Raw genomic sequence first — 22,593 nt, forward strand, 5'->3', positions numbered from 1 at the left:
TGTTTATCTTCTTCAGTTGAACGCCCAGAATATTTACAATAACATTTATTGTTATGAATGTTTGGTTTTTCTGACAGGTGTGGGTACAATGTTTATTCTATTAGGATTTGAGTTTTAATGGATTCAAGGTACAGGTTAAGTGAGAGCAATCGTGAAATTTACGGTATTTTCAAATCGTGTTCCGCTAGTTTGAAGTTGATGTTATTTGAAGGCTATTAGTCTAAGAGCCAGTGGACGGCAGACCAAACATATTTTTGAAAAGCCTAAAATTTCCTCAGAGAGTCTGTTGTACAGGGTGGGCAAATTTCGATGTTTTAGCACTACAACTTTTGAACCAGAGGAGATAGACAAAATCTGATACCCACTTCTCGATCTCTTTTTCAGAGAAACTAACAAGGGTAGTATTCATTTTTGGCCACCTCATTTTGTTTTCGAGTTATAAGCGAAAATTGGAAAAATGGCGATATCGAAAAACATTTATATCTCTGCTAATACTGATGATAGAGCTCTGAAATTAAATAATTATACAGGCACTTTTTAACGTAGAATCCAGTGGCGTGCTCATATTCTCAAAAGGGTTTTCAATTACGAAGCAATGACCCAAAGTTATGTTTTTTCAAATGAAAACACTAGATTTTTGTGTCATTTTCTGAATGCTTGATTTTTCCTGATTTCAAAAATATATAATATCGTATGATTCGGATCAATATAAATAATAGAAAATGGCCAAATACCTCTTTTCACCTAAGAGTCTCAATATTTCTATGGTTTCAACTGTTGATGAACACAGAAAAATTGAGCTTTCTATAACAAGAGCAGTGTCCTTCCGTCAATCTGATTATTTCTATGCTTTTCACTTATTTCTACAAAATACGAATATAGATATGTAAAAATTGATTTGGAAATAACGGAGAAACCACAAGATCGAATTTTTCAATCGAAAGAGTTGTATTGAGATGCATGTATCACGAGATTATTTACATAGGTCTCCATAATCAATACGCACAAGTTCCAATCCATTTTAAACAGCATATGAAACAATGCATATATGATTGAACTCAACATTTTAATTACGAAGGGACAAACAAGAAATAATTTTTAACCTAATAATAACAACAATTGCACAATGCACAGTCGACACCTCTTCTCGATATTTCCATAGATGAATATTTTAAACTGTCTTCAAGCTACCTAGGAAACTTATCCAAGTTCGTTTATCTTTTCGAAAATATTTATATAAAATAAATATAGATTCGAATTTTGTAGAAATAAGTGAAAAGCATAGAAATAATCAGATTGACGGAAGGACACTGCTCTTGTTATAGAAAGGCTCATCAACAGTTGAAACCATAGAAATATTGAGACTCTTAAGTAAAAAAAGGTTTTTGACCATTTTCTGTTATTTATTTTGATACGAATCATACGATGTTTTATATTTTTGAAATCAGAAAAAATTAAGCTTTCAGAAAATGGCACAAAAATTTAGTGTTCCCATTTGAAAAAACATAACTTTGAGTCATAGCTTCGTAATTAAAAACCCTTTTGAAAAACGAGCACGCCACTGGATTCTACGTAAAAAAGTGCCTGTATAATGTTTTAATTTCAGAGCTCTATCATCGGTATTAGTGGAGATATAAATGTTTTTGGATATCGCCATTTTTCCAATTTTCGCTTATAACTCGAAAACACAAGAAGGTGGCCAAAAATGAATACTACCTTTGTTAGTTTCTCAGAAAAAGAGATCGAGAAGTGGGTATCAGATTTTGTCTATCTCCTCTGGTTCAAAAGTTGTAGTGCTAAAACATCGAAATTTGCCCACCCTGTACAGGGTGGGCAGGTTTCGACGTTTTAACACTACAACTTTTAAACCAGAAGCGATAGATAAAATCTAGTACCCCATTCTCGTTCTCTTTTTCTGAGAAACTAACAAGTGTAGTATTCATTTTTGGCCACCTTCTTTTGTTTTCGAGTTATAAGCGAAAATTGGCAATATGGTGATATCGAAAAAAATGTATATCTTCGCTAATACTGTTGATAGAACTCTGAAGTTAAAACATTATTCAGACACTATTTTACGTAGAATACTGTGGCATGCTCCTCCTTCTAATAGGATTATTAATTACGGAGCTATGAACCAAAGTTATGTTTTTATAAATGAAAGCTTAATTTTTCCTGATTTCAAAAATATATAACATCGTATGGTTTGTATCAAAATAAATGAAATAAAATGGTCAAAAACTTTTTTTCATCTGAGAATCTCAATATTTCTATGGTTTCAACTGTTTATTAGCACCTCGAAATAGAGTTTCCTATAACAAGAGCAGCGTCCTTTCGTTGTTTCATGAATCTGATTATTTCTATGCTTTTTACTAATTGTTACAGAATTCAAATCTAGATATATTTTATGAATTTTTCATTTCAAAATGGATTCGGTAAAGATCCACATGATCGACTGTTTCAATCGAGAGAGATGTAATGAGATGGAAGCATCAGAAGGTTATTCTCTTAGATCTCCAGAATTTTTCTGTATTATTCTGTGCTCATCACTAGTTGAAACCATAGGAAAATATTGAGACTCTTAGATGACACAAGGGTTTTTGGCCATTTTCTATTATTTATATTGATACAAACCAAACGATGTTATATATAACTTTGGTTCATAGCTTCTTAATTAAAAACCCTGTTAAAAAGACGAGTATGCCACCAGATTCTACGTAAAAAAGTGCCAGTATAATGTTTTCATTCCAGAGCTCTATCACAAATATTAGAGAAGATATGAATTTTTTCGATATCGCCATTTGCCAATTTTCGCTTGTACCTCGAAAACAAATGAATACTATATTTGTTAGTTTCTCAGGAAAAGAGAACAAGAATGGTTCAAAAGTTGTAGTGCTAAAACATCGAAACTTGCCCACCCTGCACATATCAACTTTTTTTCATGAAAAGAGTTGTTCTATCCGACGCCAAAGTTATTGAACTGAAATCTGGACCAACCTGAATTCCTATACTTGCGGGGGAGAAAGATTTTACTGCCTGCCGGGTCGAAGGAACCGACATCTGCCTTCAAAAATTTAAAATTCAGCAACTTCAATGAATAATATATATGAATTTCAAGTTTCCTGAAATACTTTTGACATTTTTTTTTTTAATTTCTGCCAACTTCACTTCACGTTTTTGAATAGCTAGAAGTGTGTTCTTTGACATATCGAAACGGCAGCTGTCCTAAAATACTTCTTTAGTTCATAAAATTTTCACACCTGTCGCTCCTAGGTGTAGCTGAGGCCACCGCAATCGCGCTTAGCTAGCCACCCCATCAGGGTTGCTAGGTACAACAGACTCACCGTGGAAATTTTAGGCTTTTCTCAAATATGTGTGGTCTGCCGTCCACTGGCTCTTGGACCAATGCGGTGATTATGAGTATATTGATTAAAGGTAATGTCAACCTTAAATTTAATGAACAAATGATATTTTCATTCTAGGGTGTTAGGCAGATGAAAGTGTTACAAGGCTGGAGAAAACGTACTGTAGAGGACTCATTTAAAAAGCGAAATTTTTGTTGGAAAAAATGTCCACGAAAATATGCCAATTGTTCTGACGCAATGCTTCCTTCTTCGTTTCTGAAATGACAGCACTTCACATTATGTTGATTTCGGTTTTGTGACACTATTCTCCCGGGGATTTTCAATTTTAGACATTCCAATGGAGCCTCTGACGTCCCAACCCGAATTCCCATACCGAACATAACATCATCAAATTCGAACTGGTAGAACGCGAAAGATTAAGATTCTTGCCATTTCTCGTTTGCGTATACCCTTCATCCAGAAAAGTTGAATTTTATGTGGAAATATCTCTGGCCGAAACTGAAAATATCAAATCTTATCGAAATCGGATAAAAATTATGGAAGTGAACACTGTTACAAGGATATAAGGACACACCTACTACTGACAGACAGAATCCAATCCAAAATTGTTCAGCAGGATGATTTGAAACACATTCTGTGAGTGAAAAATTCTGCAATAGGCCGAATTTTTTGTTATCGCTCACGTGATTACAGTTGATTAGGAAATGGAATGAATAAGTGAAATGAATCGAAGAAATTTGGAATTCGGCATTTCTCAAGCAGAGAAATGCCGAATTTACCTAATTGCTTTAAATATTAATTTTTAATAAACTTGATGAAGGATCACTCTATAAGGATAAAGCGACATAATAATAAATAACAAAATTGGACTAGCAGAATCTAGTCTAAAAGTTAAACAAAGCAAAACGTGTTGCAATCAATGTGAGTATCGATAGACCGATTTTCCAACTCACATTGATGTCTATCAGTCTATCTCTACTCACATCAATGGCAGCACGTTTTAAACTTTTATAATTGAAGGATTCGCATCTATGAAGCCTACTGCTTTATTTGGAATTGACGTTCGAACGGACGGAAGAAAAATCTGACATGGCTAATCACCACTTCAATCGGAACAGGATTCAGATGGTATAAAGGAAAGAACTGAGCCTATGTATGTGCACTCAGAAGGGTTGCTTTTTTGTTCAATCTTGGCGAATCAGATATGTAGGATTAATTGTTATTGGTTAGTGTGAAGTAGGCCTCAGATACATGATTCCTCGATTTTTGATGAATTATCCATGTCCTTTCTCAGATAATGGAACACAGCCGATGTTAATACTTACCGATTGCTGTCAAATGAAGTTTCCAGTTGCTTACCTGAAAAAAAAAATGTTTGAAATATTCTTTCTCCACCCATAATATGTTGTATTATTTTTATTATAGACATTACAGTATTCGAAAAATCTTAATGTTCTTAAGGGGATCTTTAACAACAATTAAAATATAAAGACCAGGCACATGAATGTATGAAAAATAGTTGCCAGTTAATTTCGAATATGAGTTTTATAGTTTTGGTAGATCTTTATGCACTTCATGCAAGTTCACAAGCTAAAGGGTTCTCAAAGAAGCCATAGCGATGAAAACGTCCAATGTAATATCATCATAACTTTTGGACCAGAAAACATAATTCGATAGTTTTTAGCTACTTTGCAGATGAGGTTTATTAATTTTTCAGAAGTATTTCTCGTGTTAAGTTACGAGTTATATGACTAAGCCGAAAACGTAACTGCTTAGCTGTTTCGCACAAACAGAGTCATTTTTATAATCCATTTATTATTTCCTTATTATTATTGGAATATTAAAGGCAAATGAACATAATAACAGCATTCTTGAATGACACAACTTCCAGAGTGTTTCTGTTCTGAAGCGGCATTCAGTGGTAATATCCTGAGTGCTTGCCAAATAGGTACTCGAATATATATATAGGAAAATAGGAGTATATGGAGGACTAGTTCCGGAAAAAAATCCACTCAACTTTAATCGAAGGGCTGAAATAATACAAAACGAAAAATTATTAATTTGGAATGAATAGGTCTGTCTTACTAATAATTGTCGATTGTTGTTGATCATTGAGAAGGATCAAGGTGAGGAAAGTATATCTATGTCTTGAAATATAGAGTGATAATTGACATAAATGATATTCTTGTTCAAATATTAACTGTAATTTAAATGAATAACATTTTTTTGACAATCATCCCGAATTATCTCATTTAAACACCCAAAATCTTATTTTTTTATATATAATGAAGTGATCTGCTCGGACAATTGGACAGCTAGTTTCGAAAATTTGAAATGCATAACTCTTATATTCAATAGTTATTGTCAAACACTACGTTGTCTCAGTGATTGTAACAATGGACTAGTTTAGTGATGTTGATGATACTATATTTGACACGATAAAATTAAAATATAGAGCAAAACTGATAAATCAGTGAAAAAATTTTGAAGATCCATCAATAAATGACTGAGAAATAGATTATTTAAATTTACGTATTTTAGCGCGGAACGTCTTTGGTCTGTGACGTCACGGCTCTTGCCTGTGATGGCTACACCATAAATTACGTTTAAATACTTAGCCGCGCCAAGGCTCTCGCGCCGTTTGTAGTTGTACAGTGTAGTTTTAACTAGAGTTTTGTTTTTATGTCACCATAATGGAAGAAGGTTTCGTGAAAGGACAAAGTGAAAATTTGCCTAAAATAGATATATTCGCAGTGATAGAGTTTTTTTCTTCAAATCCATCTTATGTCAGTGCAGAAATAAAAGGAGTTAAACTTTTCAAGTAGGTATCTACTTTTGAGTTTGCTCCATCATGGTTCAACTTATAACGATGATTCATTTAAAAAACGTTTCATAAACAGTTTGTAGTTGAGTACTGGTTGTTGAAGTCTATCAATGGCAAAATATATTTATGTGAGGAGTGAAAAGTAATTTATATGTATGTATATATCAAAAGTTATTTCAGCCATCGTGTAACGAACAAAACAAGACACGAACGGCACAAGTGATTGTACACCAATGAATTCGTAAGCACTCTGCGAATACCAGTCGTCTAGTGTGTGACGACACGACACTTACACGTACTATTAAATTATTCTTCCAAGCGCAACTTCAAAGTCCCATAACTTTTTCATTTCTAGAGATATTTCAATGATTCTTCCACATTTTTGTTTCATTTTACTTAAATTTTTAGAATTGATCCTTAACAAAAAAATGAAAACTAGTCCATTGTTTCGGCTGTGTGGACTGTCGAGTTGTGTGGATTTTTGTGAGAGGCCAACATGAATTGCTGATTTTCTAACTCAATTTTCAATATTTGCATCTCGTTCCGAAGGAAAAATAGTCTAGGTTCTAGGCAGTAATATGATTTTCTAAAGTCGAGGTCGAACCAGAGAACGCTCACATTTGGAAGAGTCAGGGACAACCTTTTTTACAAATAATCTGAAATTTGCAATTTTCTTTGAGGGTCTCTGAAATGTTGTAGATGGGCCCAGAAGGGTTTTCGGAGGATAGCTCAATCACTCTACTGTGACGTTGTGGTCTCCCCGAAGGTATCCTTCTTTTCAGAATTCTTTCAGACATTTCTCATTTTGAAATTATTCTGTTCACATAATAATATATTGGTGAATTATTATTATTATTACGAGAGAGATAGGTCATTTGAATGGGTTGGTACATAAATAAGGGCAGTTGTAGTATCTCACGAAAGGTATTTATTTTTATTTAGTAATCTCTATTTTGTTAGTGACGAATATAATGGAGTCAGATATTAATTTTGGGAATTATTTCATTTTAATACTTGATAGTCTTCATATTTGTCTATAAAACTGAAGCAGAAGGAGGTGAATAAGTTTGAATTACGGTGTGCTAATATAGGCTGACTCGTTGACCAATTCTTGAGTCCAACTTAGAAACGATAATAATATTCGTGATTCTGGATTTTTTCTCGCATGAGGTGAAAAAAAGATGAATAAAACGAATTAATCTTCTAAGTTGTTTAGTGTCTTCGACTCTGCCTCTAAGTATTACAACTTATGTGTTTTATATCCAACACAGAATAGTTAAATTTGCCATTAGGATGTAGCTTCTCTTCGTCATAGGTGTCACAGTCGAGTTGCTTACTGGAAAATAAATTATATTGTAATCAGTCTTTTCCATATCATCATCCTTACCACACGTTTACTTTTTATCGTAATGAATTCCATTTTGTGTGGTTTGTTGATATCTTCATTTTTGTTGATAATAATACATCAAGCATTGGAATGGCTAGTGTTATCTTCATATGCAAGCTGTATATGTTGGCGTGCATCAATTAAATTTTCTGTAAAAACTGGACCACATCCTTCAAAAGCATCAGCTGTATGAAATATGGCCATTTAGACATCATTTCATGTACTGTTGAGTGTGAGAAAGGGCATTTTCCATTTTAACTGAAAATTGATAGAGTAGATATTTCCACTTTTCTATCATTTTGGTTTCTAAGAAGAAAAAACGATTTTCTTATTACTAGTGAAATAATAATTAACGAAGCCAATTGAACTAAAATTAAATGAATCAGGATAGAATAATCAAAAGTGAAATAATCAATTTTTTAATTGATAAAAATTAATTAATATTAATATTAAATAAATCAATAAAAACTTAATGAAACTATACTTGGGCCGACATTCTTCTTGAGTTGAAACGCTCTGCAAAGTAACAGAAATAATAAAAAGGAAAGGGTAGGCGCCAAAAAAATCAAAAAGAACTTCAAGAATTTAAAAATTTTAAAATTAGAATATTTGCTGAGTTAAATATAACATATTTCTTCTTTTAATGATCCTTCAATCGTCAAATGAAAGAGGATATTTGAATATAAGACAATTTTTTTTTCGTATTCGAGCATCTACAGTAGGTCATATAATTGAAGAGATAATTATTGCATTATAAAGGGTTATCCATTAATATGCCAAACAATATATTTAAAAAAAAATATAGTATTGATTATTTGCGGCATTATGGAATTTGCAATGTGCGTGACGTAACAATTCAAGGGTCGAGGCCAGATTTCTTGGAAGATCTACAGATTTGCATTCAATTTCATAGTTTTTAGTTTATTATTTCCAATATTGAATCTTTGGATGCTTACTAGGAAAAAACTTTTCCTCCCCTAATTTTCGGCGGATCCGATTTTCGAATTCTCTACATTCCAAAACATGCACTGTGAGATTTTTTCCTGGAATGATTCCTAGGTTTACAAGTAGGAAACCAAAAAATCTTCCGCCATCTAGAGTTTTTCTCGGAAACTATGACAGCTTTACCCTCGACATCTGGATTATCTGGTATAAAAATCACTGTTGATACTGGGTTGATCCTCCATGTTTGTTTTCACAATCCATGAAAATTTTAGGCAAAAAATGAAAGACTCAAATTTGGAAAAAATCATACTGAACTGAAACTGTAGCTCTTCCAGTTTTGGAGTTATCAATTTCTTAATATTTTCCTTATCAGCACTCGAAAAAAATCACGCACAAATTGGGATGGAATGAATCGCCACTTTTCCGAAATTTTCATTTTTCCTCTCTAGGCCAAGTACTTATAAGACCATCCTAGTATATTGACAGTCATATCATATACATCTCATACAGGATGACCTAACGAAAATTTAATCCTTCTCCACAACTCAGAAAAGAAAAATTAACAAAGATTTAAGAGAAAACTGGTCAACTTCTGTTTTGAGGAAGACGAATTTCCATCATGAGTTTTTACCGAAAAAACCACCCAATGGCATCAACCTCCAACATTTTTTGGATAGGAAAGATATATCGAGTGTTATTTATTTTCTGCGCAAAACCCAGTTAAAATTTTCAAATTCGGTTCATTATTCACGATATAATGTAATTCAACAATAATCGTCAAAAGGTGATGTTGAACGACCTAAAAGTAGAATGAATGTACAACAACCTAAAAGTAGAATTCAAAAACAAATTTCAAGTTATGTGTTAGGGGGAATGACCGAATAAATTAATAGTTTTATACGAATTCAACATTAGATATTTTTGTTAAATTGATAAATATTGCAAATGCCTGTTTTATTGCATTAATTTCCTCGTATTTCTCGGTTAATTAAATCGTCGTAAAAAAGATATGTCTTTCTTGATAAGCAAAAGTTCCTCTAGTCGAAGTTAGCGATTTCCGTAGGTAGATAAACGGTTTAATTTGTAGGCAATGTTCAATAATATCCTTCAAACTTTCTGCCGCATCTTTCCAAACTGAATGACTGAAAATGCAGCAGTTTAACGTTGCATTTTACATTCATATCGAACCGAGTGCTACTCTGAATTATGAAGTGAATAACAGAGTCACATAATTAATATACAATACAGGGTGATTCATCGGGATGGTCTATTAGACGGTTATGGAAAAGTAATCATAATTTTGAGCTGAAAATTTGCATATTTGGGTTTGGGACAATTATCTTCCTCCCTAAAATATTTTAAGATCTAATCATCTTCCGGTTATACCGGAAACAGACAACTACTTCCATTTTTCAAATGGCACACCCAGTATATTATTGCATCCTTAGATAGCTTTTTTGACGACAAGTTCGGAAATATGTCATACCTTGGATATATTCAAACGTTTACGACTCGATGAGATTCTCATGAAAAATATGGTGGTGATGAGGACACATATTTTTTTCAATAATTCGGCTGAAAAAGCTCTTCTCGAAGAATTTTTTTTCCATTCTGCGAATAATTATATTACCATATAATTATTCGCAGAATGGAAAAAAAAATTCTTCGAGAAGAGCTTTTTCTGCCGAAATATTGAAAAAAATATGTGTCCTCATCACCACCAAACAGTATTATCATACTGTACTAACAAAAATGTACAGGATGTTCATAAGAAGATCATGAACTTGTATAACTCAAATTCATCGAAACACAAGAGTTTGAAATTAGAATCTATATTTTTTCATCATTTCAATCGATTCTATGTGCAAAAATAGTGGGAGTAGCTCAAGGTAACCCTATACCTAAAATGAATTCTTTGAGAGTTATCGCGAAAGAACCTTAAATGAGGAAAAACCGCAATTCCTCACTGTTTGGAGAAGTCTATAACTTCCGGAAAACACAGAAAGGAACTAAAATTCGATGTTTGGAAAACTAAATTTCACATTTCATCTCACCAAAATCTTTAGATTACCCTCGTTCAAAAGTGTTATTAGATCTTCTTGCTTGTGGTACCCTCTCCGTTTGAAGAACGTTGGCAATCATATTGGCTATAATAACCTTATTTATCGCAGCTCGGAATAGATCAGCGGATGTTTTGCGGTACCACTCCCGAAGATTGCGGGGCCAAGATGTTCTTCTTCGACCTGGGCCTCTATTATCGGCAATCTAGCCCTGCATCACTAAATGAAGGAGGTGATATTTCTCTGGGTGTGTCATCACGTGGCCGAAGTATTCGAGTTTTCGGGTTTTAACTGTATTAATTATTTCTGTGTTTTTCCCCATTCGTTGTAGTACCACCCCATTCCTTACTCGGTCCATCCAGCTTATTCGTAGGATTCTTCTATAGACCCACATTTCAAAAGCCTCCAACCTCTTCAGTTATTAGATACATGTTCAAATCTTCTTTGGTTAGTTTTAGGCCATTTACGAATATTAGGAAAACAAAGGGCCCCAGCTTCGATCCTTATCAGACATTATACTTCTACTCCCAGATATTAGGTTATTCCATAGAACATGTTGATTCCTTTTCGACAGGAACGAGCAGTTGATATCAAGAGTAGCACCTCCTAATCCATAATATTGTAGTTCACTCTGTAGGTTGAGTACTGTGATCTTTAGTATCGAAAGCCTGTGAAAGTATTTCTGATGACCATTTTCCATCCAGGGTCATTCATGATCTCCATCAGCAGAGTTGTTGTTGATTTGCTGGTCCTGAAACCATGTTGGTGTTCGCCGAGCATTTCATTATTTTCAAAATGTGTGTCTAGATTTGATTATTTAGAATCTTTGATATGGCTGGTAACATGGATATCGGTCGATAGTTCGACAGGTAATTTTATTCTTCTTTTTGAAGATTATTCAATACCATTTAAATCCAAGAAGGCTGGTCTCTTCAAAAGTCGCCACTATGATCTTAAGGTTTATCGAATGTAGGTGAGCACAGCAGTGTTTTAGACAACTTTTGAATTCATTTATTTCCTTTGATACTTGAAATCGGACATATGTTCCCATAGTGCTTTTCTTTTAACTGTTAATACTGCTTTGCTTGTATAGAATACTACACAAGGTCATGCCTTCAGCTACTATAACAGATTATTATTAGATTTTCAGCTATAAGTTGAGAAAACCGACATACATTCTCAAATATTTCAGTAATCCCTTGTTTACAAACCATATATAATACATAAAGAATTTTCAATTGTCCTAGATAACAAAGTCCTAATAGTTATTTCTCTAATTCTGTGGTTATTCCGTTCATTCTTCCACATCTTGTAGAACAAAATCGTGCGAGAATATATCAGAAACGCACAGTTTTCATGGTTATATTTCATTATTATATGTTGGTACTCCGAACTTTCCGCCACGGCTTTATCTGTCAATTCATCAATTTGCCTTAAAGAAATCAGTTCTGCCAACCAACATTTTTCAATGCAAAAATCACTAAATGATATTTATGGAAATATTTCATTAATTTCAATAAAAATGCAATCAATTAGAGAAAATAATGTATAATACTCGTACAGAAGGCTCATTCTACCACTCGTTCATTCCAAAACTCGCCACTTCGTGGCTCGTTTTTGAATTTTGAACTCGTGGAAGAATATCAATGCCTTCTGCACTTGTATTATAAATAACTATTATAATACAAGTGCAGAAGGCATTGATATTCTTCCACGAGTTCAATTTTCAAAAACAAGCCACGAAGTGGCGAGTTTTTGAATGAACGAGTGGTAGAATGAGCCTTCTGTACAAGTATTATACATTATTTTCTCTAATTCATTGCATTTTCATTGAAATTAATGAAATATTTCCATAAATATCATTTAGTGATTTTTGCATTGAAAAATGTTGGTTGGCAGAACTGATTTCTTTAAGGCAAATTTCAAATTTGAACGATGAATTGACAGATAAAGCCGTGGCGGAAAGTTCGGAGTACCAACATATAATAATAAAATATAACCATGAAAACTGTGCGTTTCTGATATATTCTCGCACGATTTTGTTCTACAAGATGTGGAAGAATGAACGGAATAACCACAGAATTAGAGAAAAGAAAATTGAACACCAATCACCATTATAAATAACTATAGCCAATCTGAAAACTGATAATAGAAATAAAAATTCAAATAAAAAAATATTTGGCCAAATTCACAAAAGAGCTCGAATAATTTCGACTACTGATAATAGTGAAGCTGCCACAACAATTGAAATTCGCAATTTGAAAAAATGGTCGAAAGAACATAAGGCGTCCTCCATACATCGTAGGAATCATTTCAATATAGCAAAATATGTTTTATATACTATAATAATGTATCAGAATCAAAAAATCTATAAATTCTACACCTGGAACCAAAGTCCGGCAACTAGACATTTTGAAATCCATTGAAACTTTTGAAAATATCTATTCCCCAAGTCAGACAGAACTTCTCTAGCCATATACGCAGATGACACTACAATTATATATTATATATATTATATTATATATATATTATATATATATAATTATATATTTTTCCGGATTTGTTCTAGTTTAGAGGGTGTCCGGGGAGCGTCTGGGCGGGGCTTCATGTGTAGTGCGGGTTTGAAAATTGAAAGTCTGGGGCCACCCCTATGAGATTTTTGTTTAAAATTTCAAATCAATTTTGTTAGGTTTGATAGTTTAATAAGGTTTTCTTTTCATAACAGAGTAGGTTCATTAATAAGTTATATTTCATTTTGAGAATGAAAAATAGTGATTGATTATCAAAACAACTTTTAACGAACTGCAATAAGATTCTGTTTTGTTTCAGCATTCAAAATATGATGATAAAAGATGAAAAAATTCAATTTCAAGATCTGAAAATGAATGAGGTGATTTATGACATTTCAAACTGTTTTTTATTACACTATGTTCAAAGACAATGGCGTAGATCTTTTTTTTTTCTTGGGGGGGTAATCGAAAATATTTTTTTGACGAAAACGATTACTCATATCTGTAATGTGAGAAAAAAAGATAACGAACGAGATAACGAAGTTTGAACCAAATTACTCGTAATAATTTTTTTTATTACCAATTCGGTGGTTCTTACCTTATACTGGATGTTCCTGAATTAGAGTTAGATACGGAGGAAAATGAGAGTTTCCTTGAATAATTTTAGGAATAAAAGTCCCATGAATATAAGCCCGCAAACGTTTTGATTTCGAGATACAGGGTGTTTCTAGTGTGTCGTACTTTTCAGCGATGCTTATATCAGTTTATCAAATCCATTAATCTTCACGACAGAGTGGGTAAATTAGTACCAAAACTTAAAATTAATTTTTGCATTACAGCTTACTAGCTGAATGTTTATAATAATTTGGATTTTCCTGAGGATTACTAGAGAGTTGTTCGAAATATTTTTCCCGAAATCAATAGCAGATACGATAAAACTATAAAAAATCAAAATAAATAGTATTGGACCAGATTTTCTTTTTACATTTTTTAAACTAGCGGTTCACCAAAAATAGTTCTGAAGAAAAGAATCAGTTATCCTTCCTCAAAAAATATCACCCTGTGTATTTGCATTCAAAATTGGCATATAACATGATGAAAACTTCCAGTTGGAATATCTAGGGTCAATTCAAATTAATTATCTTGAGAAGGAAAAGTCTTATGAAAAAAATATTTCAAGTTTAACACCTGCATCTCGAAAACCATATGTTTGGGGACTCATGTTATAGGCCTTTTTTTCTTGAAACAATCCGAGAAATCTATCTTTTTTATTTGTACCTCCAATTTAGGAGCACCATTTGGATATAGTCAATTCAAAACTGATTTTTTCACAAATAAATTGCGATTTGAATGAAACACAAAATAGTAGGTACAACACATCCCACACAAATTACCCAGTTCAGTTCTTTGATAACTACACTATTGAAATTTTGAGACGAGAATTATACAAAAAACCGAAAACAATGAGGAAGTGTATTCCGATGACGAATGCAAAAATCACAGATGGCAAATAAGAGGCCGAGAAAGCGGATAGATAAAGGAAAATAATAAACCTCGGACAAAGACGTGCCTATGGTTCAATAAAAGTACTCATCTTGAAAGCGATAATGAACTCATAAACCGTGAAAGGGTCCGATTTTTTACTGCCGTGTGGATTTGGAAGAAAAATAAAATTATTGGTTCATTTTATGGTTCGTCCCTCGTCTTTGCGAGAATTCGCAATTTGGTAATTTGGAAATCATAGGGGGAGAATTTCCACCAGTACCCCTCATTTCTACGCCCTTGTTCAAAGAAACCTGTTCTGGGCTTTGAAATCTGGGGTATCACGCGTCTTGTCCTGGTTGCCAAATTTTATAGATGGCAACACTAGGTTTAGCTAATGTAATATTTCTAAATGCTTTTCAAAGGTGATAGGAAATCACAATATACGCCAGATCGGGATGAAGAAGACTTTGACTCGTATATTCCAAACATCAGAGGTTACTTTTTTAGGAATTAAGAGCCTCACTCTGTTCGACCTTTCATAAAGTAGTTCGTTGATGTGAATTCCCCTTGCTTCAACAGAAAAAATATATCAGTATTCCGACCATAAATCTTCTGAACGGACAAACTGACCTGATGTGGAAATACCCTCTGTCCGAATTTCTTCACGTCGATAAATCTCCCTCCGGTCCGGATAAAATCATTGAAAGGAAATTATAATGAACCAGTTCAAAAATGTTATACCTAAGAAGTAAGAACTATCAAACTAGGGTCCTTATACCAGTTAAATGAAGCAGTGAAAGAAAACACAGTAGGTCATCTGATTCTATTGAATATTAATTATTCCCCTACATAGGTGACAGACATCAATTGTTAATGAAGCTCGGTCAATTCAATTTTTGTCAATATTTACAACATGCCTTTTCAATGACATTACTCAAATTGTCAAAACATTATGCATAATGTCCTCTTGGTCTATAATGCATTAATTTAATTATTTCAAGTTTAATTGTGTTGCCACTTATTTCCACATTGAATTATGGGTAATTCATTTAATGAATAGATAAAGGGACTGCTTTAATTCACCCGTAACTGGTATAGTACAGTTTCTGGAACGTCTTTGGTAAGGTGGGGTCAGCCAGACCCCAACCTTAGTTCCTTGAAATATGGGTGTTCACATTAACTTATTTACTATATTATACTATTATTATAGTTGCAGCAGAGTACACAATGCCAATAAGCAACCGGGCTAGCTGGGTTACCCATAGCAATACCTTAAAGTTGTTGAAATTTGCTGTCAAATATAAAATAGCTAGATTCAAAAAGATAAATGATCGAACCGATTATCATTTAACTTTGCAAATCCTTATATGCTTCAATGAAAATCTAAGTTTCTCTGATTACCTGATTAATCGAATCTACAGGTACATTCGTAAAAAGAGTTCAGAAAGGACATCTCCGATAACCGATATGTGATAAATTCACAGTATCAAATTAGGGGCAAACACCAATAATTTAATGTTCCGAATCAGTTGTTAACACATTGTTTCCACTAATTATATTCCCTCATTATTTGTTGGAATAATTTCAGGAATAATATTTGTTTACACTCATTACCATGGAATTGCCATTGTTACAGTCTAAATTATTTGAAGTTTGCAACTAGTGAGGTGTAGCATAATAATTTGGCCTGGAGTATTCGCACTTCAGGGAATGTCTTCGTATAACGAACCTAATGAGATATTATGTTGAGGAATGAGTTTCACTCAGCTACGAGTATTTCTTGAAATTAATAACGTTAATGAAGTGAATTGAGTGAAGTGAGTAATCTGATCAATTGAAAGAAAAACCAAATAATATTCGGAAAGAACATTGTAAAATAAATATCCTATATTAACGCAAGAACCGATCCTACCATATGAACGTGCCGAGAGTGGTTTCAAAGCTTCAAGAATGGTGATTTTGACGTCGAATACCAGCATGACGGTGAAAGAGAGTAGGTTTTCGAAGATGCAGAATTAGAGACATTACTTGATAATTTCATTAATGAAGAGGTATGAGATCTGTAATAATCTTCAATACCCGAGAACGTGCCCAACTAGTGCTTGGAGATTATTACAGATCTCACACCTCTTCATTTAGCGAACGAGAGTGACCTATGAGGCAAACTATCCAGGGAAGGTTCCGGCAATGAGGGAATTAGGAATAAAAGAACCTGGTCCTCCTCGACTAACTACATACCATCAGCGGTTCTTTCCAGTCAATGAAATAGGAAAGAATAACAATGTCTTTTCAATCTGGGTTCCTGACCACTTAGGAATTAAAGGGAGTACAAACTCCTTTCATCGGCCCGGAACATTTCTGTGGCGTAGACAAATGTACCTACAAGAAAGAATTTCAGGAGAAGGAAGTAACCGAAAAAGGAAATACTCAGGCGAAATCTTCCTTGTTTGGATCACTGCAAAAAGTTTATTCGAAACTTTGACTCTACGAGATGCAAGAAGTATCTGGATCTTAGTAAAAATATGCTACACCTCCTCACTAGATTCCTCACAGGGCATTGTCGCCTCAGGAAACACCTCACGAGAATGGATATAACAGAAAATGAAATGAAATGAAACCTCCTTAATTAAATCCAATCTCTAATCTCGATCAAAACTCGTGTCAAACGCATCAATAATTAGCAGGATCATTGGGATTGATGTAACAAGCCAATTCGAAACACTTGGAAGTCATTGGAATGATTCAAAAAGAAGGAAATTGGGTGCCGTACGAGTTGAAGTCGAGAGATGTTGAACGGCGTTTGTTTGTGTGAGACATAATAAAGTGATTTAACAGCATGACATGCTCGTCCCCATGTTGCGAAAGTGGTCAAAACATACTTGGAAACGTTGAAATTGGAAGTCCTACCCCACCCGCCGTATTCTCCCGATGTTGCTCCCTCGGATTATCATTTGTTTCGATCAATGGCACACGGCCTGGCTGACCAGCCCTTTCGGTCTTATAAAGTAAAAAATTGGATCGATTCGTGTGTCGCTTCAAAAGATGACTAGTTTTTTCAACGCGGAATTCGTACGCTGCCTGGCTAGCGATGGACAATACTTCGATACATAAATGTATAACCATTTTTTCACAGTAAAGCCTCGAATATCGAAAAAAACGACGAAAGCAAAGTTTTATTATAAAATTTTTTCGCAAAATTTCATGTCAACTTGAAAACTCCTGATGAATTCAATAAAAAATTTAATATAGACTCAATACTTTACCTCTAATTTACAGCATAACCAAGAAAGTTAGTGAAAAAATCAGGAAATCACTGACGTGAAGTCAAGAGCTTCAGATCGCGCGTTCATTTGTCTCTACTGTCATATTTGAGGTCTTCAAGGCTGCAGTTGTTGAATGAATAAACGAGCACTCAGAAGCTTTCGACTTCGCGTCAGTCCTTCCTCTGTTTTCCACTAATTAGAGACAATATCTTGAGATAAATGTGTGTATAAATCTTTTTTATTGAATTTCTGAAGATTGTTCGAGTCAACATGAAATAAAAGGATGCATAAAGGCTAACAGTTAAATACGAGTCGATGTCAAATTGAGTCATGTAGTTCATAATGGAAACAATGACCTCAACTATACAGCAACAAAAAAAAAAAATTGTGTAGGAATTATAAATTAAGTGACCCTTCACACCATGCTCAAAATGAAAATAAAATCAAACATTCATTAAAGGATAATAATTATCCCATAAAACAAGTCATTAGAGTCTCAACAGTTCAGTAAGAGAGAAAGAAAAAAGTTTATTATAGAATTTGTTTATCTCCGATTTGTCTGTAAAGGTGAATATTCTGATAAAATAAAATATGAAACCTAACTTAATCTCATAAAATCCTATTTGAAGTGTTGAGTATAAAGTTAATCCTCTCAAAAAAGAAGGGATCATTTTCAAACCTTAAGGATCCGACACCCATTTCATTGAAATCCAATTGAGTTTATTCGATAAAATGCAGTGGTATGTATGTCGGTATGACAAAACGATATAAAAAAAAATATATGTCAGCACTCTTATGACTGTAGAAAAATTAATAGGAAAAAAATGAGAAAACAATCCTAGCCACCCATCACTTCGAATATCAACATGAATTCGACTTAAAAAAATTAATAATAACGAGAATAATAATAAATTAATTCATCAGTGAGAAAGACAAAAGTTGAAAGGTTTATTAAGGATTTCCGTTCATCTCTGATTTTTCTGTAAAGGTGAATGATCTGATAAAAAAATAAGATACCTAACTGCCAACTCCCCTTTCATCCTCTCAAAAAAGTGGGGAGCATTTTCAGTAAGCTTAAGGATTCGACACCAAATTCATTGAAATCAAATTTAGTTTATTTGATAAAATGTAATATTCTGTGTTGCTAAACCAAGTTCTTGAACACTATTGTATTGTTCGTAATGTTTATGTCAAGGATAATATTTAATATAAATTAATTAATGTTTCAGTCTTGAAAAACATCCAAACTTGGAATGGAAACGTCGACAATTCTATAAGGATTTATTCGATTCGCTCTGTCCTCAAGCCACAAACTCTCTATTCAATCTAAGGACACGAAGAAGACAATATTTCATTATTATGTCACGCCAAAACGAATTACCCAATTTCTCGTCCAATGACAACAGTCCAACCACGTTTCCTGCGCAAAACTCTGCTTTCAAACTCATCCTTCTTCCTGTACTGACTAGCCATGTTCAGTAGTCAACAGACTCAGTAGGTCAAACATCGTTCTCAACAATGTAAACAAACACAGACACAGGTATGGTATGGTTCACCACTAGAGTAGGTACGATAACAAAGGGACACAATATATCACAAGTCGCCAAGGTCACCTGATCATTCGCTATTTCAATAAAGCTAATTTCGATATTCCGAAAATTTTATCCATAACCGAATGCCCGATTGGATTAACACTAGTAACTTGAACGCTTCATGTTATGTATGTTTTTTTCAGCCATAAGCATGAAAATCAATTTCATTACTGCGAATTTCAAATCTCTACATGGTTACCTGGTTACAAATTCCTAACATTGATGACATAGCGTTGTCAGAAATCTTTCTTTGAATTGAAACATTTCATCGAAAAGTTCCAACTTCAGTAGAAACGTACTAATAACATACCTACTTGAGATCATAACTGAAGCGCAGTGTTTCACTCATTCTAATTTGTCAAGTGAGGGGGTTGAAAGTTGTGCATGAAAAAAATGTAATGGTCGACTTCGGTGACAAATTTTATCAGGTACAATCGTCTCAAAGTAAATGAGCAATGACAAAGTGCACTTACTGAAAATCTCTTTGAACTAACTAATTTAAAAAAATATATATTCTTGAAAATTTCTACACGCCTGTAAAGAAGATACAAAGACCTTGCCTAAAAAGGACCACATGATCCACTTCCCCTATTCAAAAAATTTGAAGAGTTGATGGGGATGGCACCGGATGCAACAAAAATCCTTCAAAATTCATAAAAATTTGGAGAAAGTGAAACAAAAATTGAGCTGTTTCAGGATTTTATTGCCAAATATTTTTCTTCTGAAAAAATGAATTTGTTCCATGATTTTGACGCGCACTGTATAGTATATTTTAGCTCATAGTTTGGATATTGTAATATTATATTTCGTGTTGCTAAACCAAGTTCTTTTACACTGTTGAATTGTTCGTAATGTTTATGTCGAAGATAATATTTAAAATAAATTAATGAATGTTTCAGTCTTGAAAAAGATCCAAACTTTGAATCGAAACGTCGACGATTCTATTAGGATTTATTCGATTCGCTGTCAGCGACAAACCAACTATTCAATCTAAGGACAAGAAGAAGACAATATTTCATAATTATGTCACGACAAAACGAATTACCCAATTTCTCGTCCAATGACAACAGTCCAACCACGTTTCCTGCGCAAAACTCTGCTTTCAAACTCATCCTTCTTCTTCCTGTACTGACTAGCCATGTTCAGTAGTCAACAGATTCAGTAGGTCAAACACCGTTCTCAACAATGTAAACAAACACAGAGACAGGTATGGTTTAGCACTAGAGTAGGTACGATAACAAAGGGACACAATATCTCACACGTTGTCAATGTCACATGGTCATTCGCTACTTCAATAAAGCCAATTCCGATATTCCGAAAATTTGATCCATAACCGAATGCCCGATTGGATTAACACTAGTTACTCGAACGGGAATTTTCGTGTGTTGGCTTGTCCCAATACCAAACCGTGAAATATTGTCTCCAGAAATAAAGTAGCGGCTGAATTTGAGATCTATAAAAAGCGTGCCGCCCGCTGAAACTCGGATTAAATTATTGTCAGAGTGCCATGTCGCTTGATGTTTTGCATTTCGTTGCCAATGTAAGCTGTTCCGTAGTGAGGTGTAGATGGGTCTAAGGAATGATACGGGATGAGTCACTGAGCTTGTGCAACATTTCCTGTATGTTGTGTTTTGCAGGCATCGTTTAATTTTCTTGTTTGATGACAAATTCATGTCGTTTTTTCACAAGATTAATTTTGTGATTATAATTTTTGTATCTCTTTACCACACTTGTATTTTTCTTGAAATACTCTCCATCTGGGAGGATAATAACAGAAGTACCACCCTCAACTATAGGGGTAGGCTAAAAATATCAGGCCCCACTTTGGGCGCCAATTTATAGCCTACTCCTACAGTTAAGGGTGGTACTTATTTTATTATCCTCCCAGATGGAGATTATTTTATTTCGGTGCTCAGTCGTAGAGAGGATGTGGGCTGAGCAAGAATCGATCAAAGGAACTTGAAAATAACTTAACAGAAAAAAAAAATTACAATTATGATTGAACCTTGAAAATACAAATTTCGAATACTATAAATACTCACTTTCCTTTTGAAAACTCAACTTCAGTTCAGTGAAGGCCTCTCTGGGGATGAACCCTTTCACCTAGTTCAGTTGTCTCAATTTAGAAATTGAATCAAAAATCTTGATTTCCAAAATCAGGTGTTAATTAGAAATGTCAGGATCTAAGGATGGCCAAAATTTTTAAGTGTTTCCAAAAAGTAGTGGTCAGAAATTTTGAGATGTTTCCAAAAAGTAGTAGTCCCATATTATGAGAAGTTTTCCAAAATGTTTAGTCCAAAATTTTCAGCTATTACCAAAAACCGGTTTTTGATCGCGAAAAATAAATCAAATATTTATCACCTTGATATAAGAAATACCGAAATTAAAAATTGATTCAGTAAACGTAGATAAAGGTAACAGAAAAATGCTCATACGATGTATTCAATAGTACCTCCACAGCGAGAAAAAGACTCGAAGAACCATCAGGCCACACAGGAGTGGAAATTCTTAATATTGCGAGCGCACCCTACCGGTTGAGGTTTCTCTTGAAGAGGAAAACTACAGTGGCGTAACATGTAATGTGGAAAGTTACAAACCTTTGAATGTCAACTGCACTTTTTGACAACTACTGTATTGAAATTGTGTGACGAGAATGATACAAAAATGCAAAAACATGGGATAAGTTTATACATTTGGACAAATGCAAAAATCACAGATGGCAAAACAAGGGACCACAAAGTGGATAGCTGAAGTAAATAAACCCCGGACGTAAATGTGTCCATAGTGCAATGAAAATAATAATCTTGAAAGCGATAATAAACTCATAAACCGTCTTGGCGAGAATTAGGAAATTTTAAATTTTGAAAGTCTTGAGGTGGGAGTGGGATTATCCCCCATATCCACGCCCTCAGGAACAATTCTACGCTATATGGCCAATTAGATGTTTATGGAAAACTGATCGAAATTTTGTGCTGAAAATTTGCATGTTGTGGATTGAGATAATGATCGTGATATTTCACATTACTACAACTTCCGGTTATACCGGAAACAGGCTACTACTTCCTTATTTCAAATGGCACTCCCAGTATACTATTGCATCATCAGATAGCTTCTTGATGAAAATTTCAGCAATATGACATGACTTGGGTAAAAACTCAACGGCTC

The 22,593-nt window shown here is 33.9% G+C and overlaps 1 protein-coding gene across 3 annotated transcripts in view; it reads right to left on the reverse strand.

The window, feature by feature from the left end:
* Positions 1–20,797, reverse strand: part of LOC123680582 (cAMP-specific 3',5'-cyclic phosphodiesterase) — a 447,060-nt gene extending 426,263 nt beyond the window's left edge. The window contains exon 1 of one of the 3 annotated variants that reach the window (XM_045618553.1): positions 20,474–20,797. In XM_045618553.1, the coding sequence (XP_045474509.1) occupies positions 20,474–20,568 (95 nt within the window). In that variant the 5' untranslated portion in view covers positions 20,569–20,797. Of the gene's footprint in view, positions 1–19,217; positions 19,337–20,473 lie in introns of those variants that run through there. The other 2 variants (XM_045618556.1, XM_045618554.1) reach the window with 2 other exon arrangements.
* Positions 20,798–22,593: the final 1,796 nt, after the last annotated feature.

The sequence above is a fragment of the Harmonia axyridis genome, chromosome 5, assembly GCF_914767665.1.
Source record: "Harmonia axyridis chromosome 5, icHarAxyr1.1, whole genome shotgun sequence".
Taxonomy (NCBI): Eukaryota; Metazoa; Arthropoda; class Insecta; order Coleoptera; family Coccinellidae; genus Harmonia; species Harmonia axyridis.